Source organism: Cucurbita pepo, chromosome LG19 (assembly GCF_002806865.2).
Source record: "Cucurbita pepo subsp. pepo cultivar mu-cu-16 chromosome LG19, ASM280686v2, whole genome shotgun sequence".
Lineage (NCBI taxonomy): Eukaryota > Viridiplantae > Streptophyta > Magnoliopsida > Cucurbitales > Cucurbitaceae > Cucurbita > Cucurbita pepo.
The window spans coordinates 5377378-5392078 of record NC_036656.1 but is presented as its reverse complement, the minus strand read 5'-3'; the positions used below and the strand labels follow the sequence as shown (position 1 = coordinate 5392078).

Sequence of the window (14701 nt, the reverse complement as noted above, 5' to 3'; positions counted from 1 at the left end):
CTTTACTTTGTTTTGGTTTGGTGAAGGGAATTTCACTTGGTGAGAGCTAGCTTTAAGGTTAATTAGTGAGTAGTTGCATAAAATTATTAGTCACTAGGTTCAACCGTATACTCTTTTGATCCAAATACTCCTTGATACTTTCATCCTTCAAGTTTTTAATAGTTAGAGGCGGGTCGGGCGAGTCTTTCTATGATGTCTCACATTGGTTGGGAGAGAACAAATCACCCTTTATAAGCGTGTGGAAACCTTCCGCTAGCAGACGTGTTTTAAAGTCTTGAGGGGAAGCGCGAAAGGAAAAGCCCAAATAGGACAATATCTGCTAGCGGTGGATCTGGGTCGTTACAAATGATATCAGAGCAAGACACCGGATGATGTGTCAGCCTTCTCGCTGTTCCCCGAAGGAGGGTAAACACGAGGCGGTGTGCCAGTAACGACGCTGGGCCCCAAAGGGAGGTGGATTTGGGGGCGGTCCCACATCGATTGGAGGAAGGAAAGAGTGCCAGTGAGGACACTGAGCCCCGAAGGGGGGTGCATTGTGATGTCCCACATTGGTTGGGGAGAAGAACAAACCACCATTTATAAGGGTGTGGAAACCTTCCCCTAGCATACATGTTTTAAAGCCTGAAAGAGAAAGTCCAAAGAGAACAATATATACTAGTAGTGGATCTGGGTCGTTACATTTTCCTATTTTGTTCCCGCCACGAAAAAGACTCACAGGCTCAAATGTTGGTTTCAGTCCCGAATGAGAACCTAACGAACGTATATTGAAGTAGATTGGACAAAACCGTGCAGAGTACGAAAATGACAAGTCCGATTGAAAAGCCTGTTTTGTCAATAAACAACAATTTGATTGCAATAAACACAAAATAATGATAGTGGGCTTCACTTCATGCCTGCTGTGTGTCTCAAATAGCCCACTGGGCTTCTCCTTACTTGCTGGGCCTAACCCAAAAGAAAATGGGCCTTCCACATGACCAGTGTCAACATTCTTGACTTGCCGTGTCATGTTGAGACATTCTGTTTCAGCGGTTGAAAAGACATACTTTATGTCACCTTGAAAATACTTCAATAACTGATTCAATAATTAACACGAGATATTTGTCTTGTTTCGCTCCAAATATCTGACATGGATTCGTTTTCTTTATTATTTATTTATTAATTTTGTTTGAATAATTTACATCATTCAATTGTTTTATAACTATAAATATGATTAAAACACAAAATCAGAACCTCACCACACCAACCTTCTGTACTCATCTCCCTCTCTCAATTTCCCAATCCTTTTTTTTTTTTTTTTTTTTTTTTTTTTTTTTTTTTTTTTTTTTTNGGCTGCGGCGGCGGTGATGGCTACTTCGACATCGAGAACGTGGGTTTTCTCGAAAAGGGAATTGTGGTGTGATTTTAAGGCGGTGGGTGTCGGCCGTGGGTACAGAGAGAATTTCCAGCGAATGATTCCGGCTCCGTTCGGTGGAAGAAGAAAGTTGGATTTGGGATTGGCGGCGGCGGAGGCTATAGGCTGTAAATGGGAGGAGTTTAAAACAAGCGATCAGCCGCCGGGAATTGAGATTAACAAAGATCCTTATAAAGTTTGTGAAGAAGACGAGAGGTTTATTGAAGAATTCAGAGATGCTTATCCCTGTATATTTTCTTATACAGGGCGAACTTTTGTCGTCGTTATATCTTCCCAAATTGTGGCCAGTCCTCGCCTCCATTGCTTGCTCAAGGTCCCTCTTTCTTTGTCTCTCTCTCTAAAAAGTGGGTGTTTTTATTTTTCTCTCCATCAATGGCGGATGATTGTGCTCTGTATTTTAGTTGTAATTGTAACTGGAACTCTGTGAGGCAACCTAGAGGGAGAATATTTGGACTGGGCCATTCTTGTTTTACTAAATCCACTTTAAAGTTTTGATCTTTTTGTTATTGTTTTATTAAAAATCCGATTTTGGAAGTGTTATGAGAGCTAAGCGATTGATACAAGGCTTTTGTCTGTCTATCTTGAGTGTGTTGGTTGCTTTAGGGGCTTTATAATGATAATATTTCTCCACGTTTTCTTTCCGCCGCGTCTTCTTTTCAAATTCCACGTCGTCTTCACTTCTCTTCCAAGACAGAATAATTGGGTTTGGCATATCTGAAAAACAAGGGGTTCCATGGCCCAAAAGGCCCAAAATCCAACAGCTCTTCACTACAAGCCCAAACTAATTGGGTTCGGCCTATTTGGAAAAACAATATGTTCTGTGGCCCAAAATGCCCAAATCCAACAGCCCTAAACTGCAAGCCCAAAATAACTTGGGTTCGGCTGTTTGACAAAGCATGGAGTTCCGTGGCCGGAATGGCCCAAAATCTTAACCGCCCTTCTTTTGGTGATTGGCGGCTCGGCCATGACTTGTAACTTGTAAGCTTCAAAGTAATATTTTTTCACTCTCTTGTCCTGTTTGTCTGCCATGGCTGCCGCTCTTTCAAGCTCACGGCTACATTTTCAGACTGCCCGAGAGTTTCCTTCTAAGACTTTTCCTTCTAGCCGTTGTTTCAGAAATGGGGCGGTGGGGTTTAAATTCAATAGAGTAGAGTTGTGGGACAGGGGACTGAAGAAAGTTGGGGGAAAATCGAGAACATTCAATCGATTCAACTACGGCGATGGCGCCGTGGAGGAAGAGGAAGAGGATTACAATTCCGTGGAGGATAAGCAGTTTGTGCGGTGGTTTAGGGAGGCTTGGCCTTACTTATGGGCTCATAGAGGAGGCACTTTCGTTGTGATCATTTCTGGGGAAATTGTATCTAGCTCTTACTTAAATCTTATTCTGAAGGCAGGTCTTGTCGTCATCTCTATAATGTGTCTGTTCTTGTGTTTGAATTGATGAAATCCGTCCTGTTCTATGATGTATGTCGTTAGGTTTTGTTTTGGTTTGAATTATTACCATGTTGAAGCTTTATGTATGTGCAGGATATTGCTTTTCTTCATCACCTTGGGATCAGATTCATTCTTGTTCCTGGGACCCGCGTGTTAATTGATAAAATTTTGGCAGAGAGAGGTTTTTCAGTTGATTTCTTTTGTATATTACATGCAATGTCATTGAAACCAAGGACTTGGGTCACTTTGTTATTACCCTATTAGTTTATTATAACACGAATTTGTTCTTTTTTAATCTTCTTCTTTTCAATGTGAACCTTAATATGTTTCTTTTTAACTCTTTAATCCGTCACAGGAAGCAAGCCGAATTTTGTTGGTCAATATAGAGTTACTGACAACGAAACTCTAGCAGCTGCAATGGAAGCGGCTGGAGGTATCCGTGTGATGATAGAAGCAAAGCTTTCCCCTGGACCTTCTATATGCAATATTCGTAGACATGGTGACAGCAGACGTTGGCATGAAGTTGGTGTAAGCGTTGTTAGTGGCAACTTTCTTGCTGCCAAGGTAGAAACCTTTTTGGTTTGTGATGTGGTATTTGAGATGAAACGCCATTTAATATTTTCATGGTGATTTGGGATATTATTTAGTTGCAAATTATAGAATGAGTCGTTACTATCCTTTTGCAGAGAAGGGGAGTTCTTGATGGTGTTGATTATGGAGCAACGGGTGAAGTTAAAAAAGTAGACGTAGCTCGCATGCGTGAGAGGCTTGATGGTGGTTGCATAGTTATATTGAGCAACCTGGGTTATTCTAGTTCTGGTGAAGTTCTGAATTGCAAGTATGCAATGATGCTTGTAGTTATCTGTTGTCAAAGCTTGTTATTAGTTGCTTCCTTCTTAATTATGACTTGTTTTGTAGGCGTTTGCTCACTCACTTTTTCTCACACACATTTCATTATTTCTCAGCTTGTGTAACTGTTTCCCTGGAATGTCAGGGAAGTAATCTACAGAATGTGGATAGCTCTAATGTTCTTGAATTCTTATAAATGTAGTGGTGGTGGTGAAATTAAGAGGGTGGAAATTTAGTTGAAATCACTATGAGGAAGAGCAGTTACTAATGATTTTGTTTCGTGGATTTCAGTACATATGAGGTTGCAACAGCATGCGCGTTGGCTATTGGAGCTGACAAGCTTATATGCATTATTGATGGTCCTATTCTAGATGAAGCTGGACGCCATATTAGTTTTCTAACTCTTCAAGAAGCAGACATGTTAATACGTGAAAGGGCCAAGCAATGTGAGATAGCTGCAAATTATGTGAAAGTTGTTGGTAAGGAAGATTTTACTCGTAATGATTCAAATGGGAGTATCCATTCACAGAATGGAAATGCTTCTTTCGAAGATCATAGTCCAACATTCCAGCATGGAGTTGGTTTTAGTTCCCATCATAGTCCAACATTCCAGAATGGAGTAGGTTTTGGCTCCCATCGTAAACCAGTATTCCAAAATGGAGTTGGTTTTGGTAGTGGGAATGGGCTTTGGTCCTCTGAACAGGGTTTTGCCATTGGAGGTGAGCGGAATAGCCACTTGAATGGTTACCTCTCAGAATTGGCTGCTGCAGCCTTTGTTTGCCGGGTAAATTCTTCTATTACTTCCAGTTACCAAGTCTGAACATGTTCCCACGTATTGTCTCTGGTCCTTTGATTTTCTAGTTGTCTTAAATTTGTACTTCACATGGACTTTCTTAATTTTTTCCCCTCGCACACACAGGCATAGGAAAAAGAAAAAAATGCCTAATCATGTGTTTCAATTTATTAGAGCTTGCTTAATCCTTTTGCAGCTCTTGATCTCTGATCAGCCCTTTGCTTTATTTTTAATCATATTTAACTATTTCAAGTTGAAACTGTATGATCGAAGTTATCATCAGCAGTGGTGGGAAAAAAGTAGGGCAAAAATTATGTATAAAATACTTGTGATTCTGTAGTTGTCCTCTAGTTTGCCCCCCTAAAGTTTTAGAATTCAGAGATTATATTTATAGAACGTTAAAATTCAAAATTTTGCCCCTTTCTAAGAGAATGCATTGGTTATCATTACATAAGCCTATACTCAAACTTTGTTCCTTCGTATGTGGCTCAATAGATCTTCAGTTCTTGGAGAATTACCTGAATTATCCAGATCGTTGTGGAATGAGTTATTTTCATTTCATGTTGAAGTTTGGCTTGAATTGGGCTAAAGTGAGAGTTTGTTGCATACTTTTAGGGTGGTGTTCAAAGAGTACATTTGCTAGACGGAACTATTGGAGGAGTTTTATTGCTGGAATTGTTTAAGAGAGATGGAATGGGCACTATGATAGCCAGGCAAGTCTCTTTCGTTTTATCTTTTATTAAAGATATTAAATATCAACTTAAATAATGGATATACTTGATAATAAGTTTCACGTAAATGAGTGCTATGTTCTTATTCCAAAATAAAAAGTACTATTAGATTTTTTGAGGTCAACTAGCACTTCATAATTGTGTGGGGCTCAAAGCAATTTTAGTGATATTGTTATTGTTCTTTTTTTAAAAGCTTTTTGTATTGTATTCACCTATATGTTATTGTCATATTGTTGGTGGCTAGATGTTAAAATCATTTTGGAGAAGGATCCTAGTAATGCTTTGGGAATTATGTTGGCGAAAGAATCATTTGTATTAGAGTTACCAATTGCCAACTATAATTAATTATAAGGCTAATTTTGATCTATTAACTGATATGCCTGATGAAATTTTTTATTCCAGTGATCTTTACGAGGGAACACGAATGGCCAGAGTGTCTGATGTTCGTGGGATTAGACAGATTATTCAACCTTTAGAAATGGCTGGTACCTTGGTTCGGAGAACTGATGAAGAGGTTTGTATTCCAGCGTCCTTCATCCTTTCCAGTTTCTTGCATGAACCACAGCCACCATAAGTTACATAAAGTTTTTATTGCAGCTACTTGAATCATTAGACTCATTAGTTGTCGTTGAGAGAGAAGGTCAAATTATTGCATGTGCTGCACTCTTCCCATTCTTTGAAGAGAGATGTGGAGAGATTGCTGCCATCGCTGTTTCTGCAGAGTGCCGAGGACAAGGACAAGGCGACAAATTGCTTGGTATGATAATCAATTGCTTTATCACATACTATATGTAAGGAATGAATTCTGTTCAACTCGTTAGGCCATGGTTTACAATGTCTGTTTATGGTGTCATCAAGTGCCTTTCTTAATTTACGTGCTCTAATTCATTTGGGCATGGTAAATTATAGATATTGGTTAGCTCTTGGCAGTAATCTTAAAGGGGTCTCACTCATTGCGCCACAATCAGCTCCCCGCTGTATTTTTTTAAAAATCAATAATTAGTACAATTTATTCTGTATAATATTTGTTATGCTCTTCTTTGGCAGTTGAAATTAAGTTCAATATAAGTTCTTAGAATTCTCTGATTATTGTGGTGCAGGATACTCGTTAAAAAATTTGTTTCCTGATTTAAAAAATAGTTGTGATTACCGTTTGTGAACCATTTGAAACGAATAACTATCAGATTCAGGCGTTCTTGGGTGCTTGCTGTTTTCATTGACTGATACATAATTCGGCTTACTGAGCTGCAGATTACATGGAAAAGAAGGCCGCCTCCCTAGGACTGGACAGGCTCTTTCTGCTCACAACACGAACTGCAGACTGGTTCGTTTGCGATCTTACCTGATTTTATTGCATGTCTTCCTGCAACATTATACATATGTTTAAATTGATTTCAAATTAGTTGCTGGTTGCTTTACCAATACTCATCCACTACACATACAAGCTCCAGGGTAATTCTGGTTCAGCTGTTCGTTTTCATATTCTGATCACTCATCTTTTACTATATCAATTGAATAAGATTGTTCTCATTAGCTTTTGATAATAAAGTTTATATCCATCTTGGATGGCAATGTGTGAAGATAGAAAATGTCACCATGTTCATCTCCATGGCTATGGCTTTCTATTATAATTTAGTTGATTTTCAATGGAAGGAAATGATACCCCACTTTTTTAACAGGTTTGTGAGGCGTGGTTTCTCAGAATGTTCATTTGAATCAATACCTGAAAATCGGAGAAAAAGGATAAATCTATCCCGGAAATCCAAGTACTACATGAAGAAGCTGTTGCCAGATAGGAACAGGAACGGTAGAATTGACAGGGCGTTTGCTTGACCCTCGATTGAGAATTGAAATGTCTCGCAGTAGAAGAAGCATATGTTCCTTTACCTGTCAGTCAAGACCCGTCGTCCATACCATGTGGGTTATCATCTGTATTTGTTCACCTAGACATGTATATAATGTTCTAAAAAGAAGTTGATTGCAGGCCTCCACAATAAAATTTTGATTGTCTGCATCATATCAATGCCACTCAACGTGTACTTGCGACACACCAAGGTTTGTATTTATATTTTGTTGGGCAAATTAAGTGTATAAACAGTGAGATAGGTACAAAACAAAGGCAAATTTTGATTCCCTAGATCATATCATTGCAATGTATGGTGTCATTTATGCTTTTCTTTAGCAAATCAAGTATACAAACAGTGAAAATTGATCGTGTCTGCAGAGAACAAGGCATGGGAGTAGTGCCATCTGAAACAGAAAATTTACAATACACTAATAGCCGTGCTCTTGATAATATTTTGCACATGATTCATTTACTTTATGGCTCTATGATCTGTGATATGACTAAAGTTAAACAGCACTGATTCAAATAGGGTTTACGGAATCAAGCTATTGGAGTACTAAAGACATTATCTTCATTGCACAAAATGACTTAACAACTCCTATGCTCGTTTTTTACTCGAGATGGGTGCTCAAAATGCATATGAGCTTTCATTCGATGTTCTGTATCAGGAACATAAAGAGATAACAAAAGTTATACGGTCAAGTGAGTACACACCATGGTTCCACTTATTGTAACCAGCTTCCTCAGAAATAAGCAACGGAATGGACTACACAAACCCTCCAGACTGTTCTGCCATGGGACCCCGGGACATTGGCTTCCGGCAACAGTGGACTATTAAGGATCGAATGAGATGAGAAAAAGTATGGTGAACAAGTTTACGCCTCCTTGGGTTCAGGATGGCCCTTCCATTTGAAATTGTCAGCATATGCCTTCGCCTAAAGCCAAAACAGGGAGTTAGTTTTTTCTGTTTCTTTATTTTAGAATGCTCATGGTGAACTAAACAGCCAAGATTCACGGAATGTCATTAGTTAGATGACATGAAGAAAACAAGCAGCATCAAAATTCCTTCATCAACTAATGCTAACAGACTTTAAAAACCTTTGTCAGATCTTCATCCTCCTTATCTATCATAAAGGAGCTCTTAGCTGTTAGAACATCTAAATACTCCAATAGTAACAACCCAAGTTCATATAACATCGTTTGGGAAAGAATTACGTATACTACAACAAAACAACAATTGGAACCGAAATGAAACTGAAACTGAGCTCCTTAAACTAGCTACAAGAAGACTCTAGATTGCCAAAGGATTGAGAAATCTCAAACGAAATGTCCTGAAGGCAACAAAAATTGGAGGGAACAAATAAAATTGAAAATAAAATGCCAGCAGAACTGCAAAAGACGATGAAAGAAGTGGCCATTAAACAAAGGGATAAAATTTAACACGAAGGAACAGTCCTTGAAAATAGTCGAAGCTAGTATATGTGACAGAGAGCTTAATGGATGAATCATTCTTAGCTTCAGCGTGGCCCCTCATCTCTCAAAAATACAATCACAGAACCATAGACAAAATATAAGCTAAATGAAATTAAAATAATGGGAAAGAATCTCAAACCTTCAAAAGTGGTGTGTGGCGCTTCTTAACCTACAAAATGGAGAAAAAGGGGTAAAAAAGAATCAAGAAACACAATCAACAGAAGAATGAGAATTAACCAGAAGCATGTGGACTGTCTCTTCGTGTAATATCATAATAATGCAGACCAGAAAAGTGATTCCTAAATCTGAACACTAAAGAAACAACTTTAAAAAAAAACGCCCATTAAGAGTCCACTCCCCAGATAATGATAAAATTGTAAAGCAATGCCAACAGAATGCTAAATAAGAAGCTTGAACTTTCTGCAACTAATGGACCAAATTTGGAAGAAATACTGGCATTTCTTCCCCCTCAAATTTCTGAATTTTAGCTTCAAACTAATACTAGAAGATTAAATAGCCGAACTTATTTCCACTATCTTAAAATATAAGAACTTAAATTCAGAGTCAAACGCCAAACATATAATAGCCCAAATGCAGAAATCATGAATCATCTTTGTTATTCTAAATAAACATATTAAACAATCATATCCAAGGGCAATTTCATTTTTGAATCAGACTGGATTGTTTTGACCTTGAGGGAAGGCAAAGATCTATTGTAAAGAATATATTAGAATATACGCACAATTTATCAACACCTCCAACTGTAATTGTTACTGATTTGAAGGCAACGGACACACAAAAAATAACACAGTTTATAACTAACCTAAAATATGACACCTCAAACTACATAAAGGGAATTACAAGAAGAAAATTCTCTCTAAATGGTTAACGAAACGTTACCACATATTCCCATCCATGTTTCTCAGCAAATGCCTTTGCAGCTTCTTCACTGTCAAAAGATAGCGCAGAGTCCCCTACATTGGCGTAGGGGTCTCCAGTAGAAGTCCATCCCATCAATGGGTTTTCCCACCTACAAACATGACAATAAGCATAAGAAAACCCCACTCTTCTGTTTGTATGATTTTTTTCTTTCTTAAATGAGAAACCAATCTTTTATGGAAATAAATGACATTCTACACACAGGGAATACAAAAACGAACCAATCCACCACAAAAGGTGCCTGATCAGAGAAACAAAAATCCAAAATGACAAAAATTGTAAGAGGAAAAACTAATCTAATTGATGAGAGTAAGAGAACAAGGGTCATTAACTTTGGGCACTAGAAGTTTGCCCAGTATAACATGTTGTGCACAATATTTCAACTCCTAGGAATCTGCTAGAACTGACTTAAAAGTTCTGTTATCTAATGAAGCAACAGTTCGATTTTTTTAAAAGTAAAACTTGGGAAATAAAGAAAAAGAAGAATTCATACTTTTGCGTTGACATAAAGTTGATTTTCCACTTGCCAACCTTGCCTGATCCTTGCTGGGATGCAGTTCTAGCCGGAGAGTAGATTACAACCTGACGTATTTCATGATAGGAAGACAAATGAATCAGGATGGTCATATAAAAAGGATTAATGTTATGGGGAAATCCACAGTTAGTGGTTTGCACATCAAAATTACAAGGTTAAACCTCAATTCATGTAAAATCCAGTCCCGAAGAAATTAAATCCAATAAATATATAATTTTTAAAAAAATCCCAACATTTGCCTTTTATACAGAACAAAATGAAAAGCTAAACAATTGCTCCTGAATAACTTATAGAGACTATGAGATAGTAATTGATAAAGCCTTTTGTGAAATCAACATAAAAGAACTGATTTCTCCCTAGCAACTGATTTGGATAACCGATAGCAATATCCCGTAGGATAAGAAAAGGAATGGCCAAGGTGCAGTTGTTCTTTGTGATTAAACCTAGGGCTCCTCTACAATTTTTACTTTATTCTAATCAATTTTTGGTGATCAAGAGCCCATTCATACTAAATGTAGCGTCGTAGTGCTAAATCAGCCGGAATTTTCCATCTCCTTATCGAAACCGACTACATTTCGACATAGAAGCAACAAAGTAACACCTAAAGGGTTAACCACAGCAAACCATTCTAAAAGACCAAGGTAAAAACAAGCAAGAACTGTCAACCAGACGGGTATAAATATACCTAATCCCCAAAAATCATCAATACCATCTAATAACTCGCTCCGTCTAAACTAAACCACAACGTAAACAATTAGAAACTCGTTGATAAATACTATAGCAGATGAATGCTGGGCAATACCCTTCTGGTAAGGTGTTCCTCGGGAATTCCAGAGACCATACCGATCTCGCCGGGCTTGACTTCAACCAAAGAGTCGGCAGAGAATGACCTGCAAAGAGGAGCCATAGTACCACGGAGAGCACACCCGCGGTTCCAGATTCGCTGCAAGGAGTTAGCCATCTGTCGATTATCAAAATTCGACGCGAAAACTAGTTTTCCGTCTGGCTCGTCCCCCCGCTACTAACACAGTTCCGATTCGATTATGCTTCGAACAACGGAGATGATTTCTCTAAAACTTGTAGGAATTGCAGGTGCTAGAACTTTTCCAAACTAAGCTAGAAAATAAAAGGTAGACTAAAAGTTACTTTTTTTTTTTTTTTTACTGTTTCTTTAAATTAAAAAAAAAAAAAATATTAATACATTTGAATTTTTAAAAAAAAAAATAATAATAGTCTATATTTAAAAAACATTCCTAAAATTTTAAAGATAAATTTCTTAAAAAGTTTATATTCAATAACAAAATCTTTTAATTACTGATAATAAATATTTAAATTAGTTCACTTATAATAATTTATAAATATATTTGAAATCAAATTCGAAAAAAAATATGTAATATACTTATAAAAGCTAGAATTTAAAAATTTTAGTAACATGAATATATATTTATCTTTTTACCGAGTGAGATGGGCAGTGATTAGTAATTAACTTGGAAGAAGGGGCAGGTTGAGTAATTACGATGGATAAATTGAGTGTGTCAAAATTCCCCAGTTTTTCTCCCTTCTAAAGCCTTTTCCTCTTTTTTCATCTATTCAACTATATTTGTTCTTCCCAAGATTCGTGTTGTTTTGACGATGTGACCCCTGAATTTCTCGTCTTCAAAATAATTTGTCTAGTACTGGACTGATCTTTCTTTCGATCGGACGCGCGCTCGTAAATTGCCAGAAAACCTTGAGGAGAATCTGAACGAGCGGAAATGGTTTAAGCTGCAGTCTGTGTTGGTTTCGAAAGTTCCACTCAACTACGCTATTCTATCGTTCCCTATTTTTCTGAGGTAAGAAAGGCAGGATTTTGTTTCTGTTCTGTTTGTTCAATTCTTTGTTTTGTGTTTTCAGTTTTGAATGAATTGTTCGGTGGAAATCGAAATATTTTTTAGGCACTACAAGCTGGGACTCCTTCGGAGAGAAATTGGTTACATATGTCTAACAATTTGAATTATTGGATAGAATGATATCGCATGTCTCTTTATCCGATCAATAACTTAGCAACTTCGTTGTTGAATGTGATATAGAGGTGCTCGAAATCACTTCTTCTCCTCCTCCACGAATGATGGAATCGTCTTACATGAAAGTATTGGCTACTCTCTTTTCCATTTGATGGTTTACCATTTTGTTTTGTTTGCTTTAGAATCGATCAAATTAACATTGAAAGCTCCTTATGTGCAATTTCATTTTCTTTGAAAATCCTTTATTTCTTGTAAACGATGGAAGTACCTGCTGACTAGTCGTTTGTTTTCGATGAATTGATTTGATTGCTTACTGGAGTTCCCGACAAATACTTCAAAAAATTGTTGCAGAGTTGGGGGGGCTTTTGTAAATGGGTGCGCCAAAGCAGAAATGGACAGCTGAAGAAGAAGCTGCCCTTAAAGCAGGAGTGATCAAGCATGGAGCAGGAAAATGGCGCACAATACTAACAGATCCAGAGTTCAGCTCAATTTTGCATCAGCGCTCAAATGTGGATCTCAAGGTGCCTCCCTTCACCCCCCTAGTTATCGTTTATTCGCCATAATTAAGCCACAGGATGTAGAAATTCACCAAGCATCCCATGTTGAGTTTTCCTTTCCATATTCTACTTGGAAACACAGTGCTTGGTTTACTGAAACATTAATGACTTTTTAATGTAATTTTGGCTCTGAACAGGACAAGTGGAGAAATATAAATGTTACTGCAATATGGGGCTCTAGGCAAAAAGCTAAGCTCGCACTTAAAAAGAATCCTTTGGCCCTAAAACATCACGATGATCCTATGCCTGTAAGCACCGTGCATCAGAATGAGGAGATTGTTGACGCTAAGCCACTTGCAATTTCAAATGGAACAATTCGCACTAATGGTCCAAAAGAGCCACTAGCAAGGTCTCATGGCTGCTGATTATGTGAATCTTTCTTGTTCCAGGGTGAAGGAGTCTGATACATATTGTGATTATTGCATAACCAATTGTTATTATGGTTCACATAGTTTTAGAAGTATCAAAATACCATAGCTAGCTAAATTTTCTGGTAAAGTAAATCTTGACATTTTTTTTCTACTTCCAGAAACTAATGACTAGTGATTAAATAATTGTTTGATCAATGATATGCATCACATACGCTACAAAGAGAAGTCATCGCCTAGTCTGCATACACACACACACACACACAACTTTTTGTAATGCATGGCCTAGTTCCTCAACTTTATTGCATTTAGTGTTCCCTATTTAACTTGCATTTTTTTTGAGGCAAAATTGCTTCAATTTCTTGTTCAGCTTTCCTGGAATCAAATGAGGGAACAAGAGGTCTTTTTTGGTTCTATTATCTTACCTTTTGCCTCTATGGTAGTTATTTTGATATAAGAAATGATACGTTAATGATCTAGGTGATCTTTCACCTGCATTCAGAATGAGAAAATCTAATTTCCAAATTGGTCTATATATCCACTAAACATGGTTTTAAACATCATGTTCTAAAATTAGTCTTCACTGGAAGCTGCAGGTGCTTCATTGTTCCTTTCTGCTTTCGAATAGATTTATAAGACCTGTTTTGCATGTTGTAGATTGGACAAACTTATATCAGAGGCAATTAACAACTTAAAGGAGCCAAGGGGTTCTGACCGGGCTGCAATTGCTATGTACATAGAGGTGCTAATGCATAATACAAGTGGATCGAATTGTTTGACAATTTTGTATGTGGAGTAAAGATCTTATGCATAGAATGGATAATTATTAAAACTAATTGCTATGAGATGCTGTAATATGTCATGTTCTTTCCGTGGAAGGGATGCCAATCAGTCAATAAGTGTACTAAAATGTGATTTCTTTATCTGTTTGTTGCACTGCATGCTAGTCTTTGTGTGTGCGAGTATTAAATAAGAGAGAGCTTTTTATTGAAAGAGTGGGGAAGGAACAAAAAGTGATGAGACTTCTAACAAAAACCAAGGAGATTACGAGAGGGTTCTCCTCTTGTTTATTAAATTCACTTCTTTCAGGCACTTTTATCATCTCTACAATTGGGTACTTAGATCTATTACTTTCAGCTCCTGGGTTTTTCTTATTCATAAGTTAGATCCCTAACAAACTGTGTACTCTGGTCATTTGAAGTCTTACATGATAGTAAAATCTCACAAATTTAAATAAGTAAAAATAAATTCAGAAGATTTGATGACTGTCACTTTATGTATTTTTCCTTACCATCTTCTTACCTTGATGCCTCTGCAATTTTTTTTTTTGTTGACAAAAAATGGTATGATTCTGAAGTTTTCATTTGTTCTCTGTGTAGGAGCATTACTGGGCCCCACCAAACCTTAAAAAACTCCTTTCAACAAAATTAAAGCATATGACGGCAAATGGAAAGTTGATAAAGGTAATGCTCCTACTATAATACAGAAATTAAATGGAAAAATGATTATTCTAGCAGCTGTTGAGACTGTTGAGATTTAAGGCTGATTGAATATTGACTGGTAAGCCTGTGTGCTATTTTCTTCGCTAGGAGGAAGGCCTGAAGGAGCAGTGACTTAGGGTGTTTTAGAATAGCAAGGGTTTATTGGAACTTTTTTGCATGAGAATGATGTCAATCTGTTTTGGGGAGTGTTCTTGAGGTATGTCTAGGGAGACACTAAGGCTGTATCCATAATGTTAACAAAAGAAATCAAAAGGGGGGGG

The 14701-nt window shown here is 37.4% G+C and overlaps 3 protein-coding genes across 5 annotated transcripts in view; 2 read left to right on the top strand and 1 right to left on the bottom strand.

Moving 5' to 3' along the window:
• The first annotated feature begins 1333 nt into the window (after nt 1-1333).
• On the top strand, nt 1334-7435 carry LOC111781442 (probable amino-acid acetyltransferase NAGS2, chloroplastic). 3 transcript variants are annotated; one of them, XR_002812985.1, is made up of 11 exons: nt 1334-1724; nt 2939-3026; nt 3201-3409; nt 3532-3683; nt 3986-4478; nt 5103-5200; nt 5621-5732; nt 5816-5975; nt 6470-6542; nt 6898-7135; nt 7203-7435. XR_002812985.1 is itself a non-coding variant. In XM_023662027.1 (10 exons), exons 1-10 carry the CDS (start codon nt 1344-1346, stop codon nt 7049-7051), a joined length of 1920 nt encoding a protein of 639 aa, XP_023517795.1. In that variant the 5' UTR covers nt 1334-1343; the 3' UTR covers nt 7052-7435. The 3 variants fall into 3 exon arrangements, 2 of the variants coding, with proteins under 2 accessions (XP_023517795.1, XP_023517796.1); XM_023662027.1 differs by having other exon boundaries at nt 6898-7435; XM_023662028.1 differs by lacking the exon at nt 1334-1724 and adding an exon at nt 2050-2801 and having other exon boundaries at nt 6898-7435.
• A 123-nt stretch (nt 7436-7558) lies between these two features.
• On the bottom strand, nt 7559-11116 carry LOC111781443 (NADH dehydrogenase [ubiquinone] iron-sulfur protein 4, mitochondrial-like). Its single transcript, XM_023662029.1, has 5 exons — nt 10814-11116; nt 9970-10058; nt 9438-9567; nt 8677-8706; nt 7559-7999 (listed from the first exon to the last, which is right to left on the bottom strand). The coding sequence occupies exons 1-5, from the start codon at nt 10970-10972 to the stop codon at nt 7940-7942; spliced, it is 468 nt and encodes a 155-aa protein (XP_023517797.1). The 5' UTR covers nt 10973-11116; the 3' UTR covers nt 7559-7939.
• A 416-nt stretch (nt 11117-11532) lies between these two features.
• The window catches only part of LOC111781379 (telomere repeat-binding factor 2-like), a 6300-nt gene continuing 3131 nt past the window's right edge, over nt 11533-14701 (top strand). The window contains exons 1-5 of the mRNA XM_023661934.1: nt 11533-11843; nt 12366-12535; nt 12709-12920; nt 13597-13681; nt 14319-14402. Of these exons, the coding sequence (XP_023517702.1) occupies nt 12386-12535; nt 12709-12920; nt 13597-13681; nt 14319-14402 (531 nt within the window). The 5' untranslated portion in view covers nt 11533-11843; nt 12366-12385. The remainder of the gene's footprint in view (nt 11844-12365; nt 12536-12708; nt 12921-13596; nt 13682-14318; nt 14403-14701) is intronic.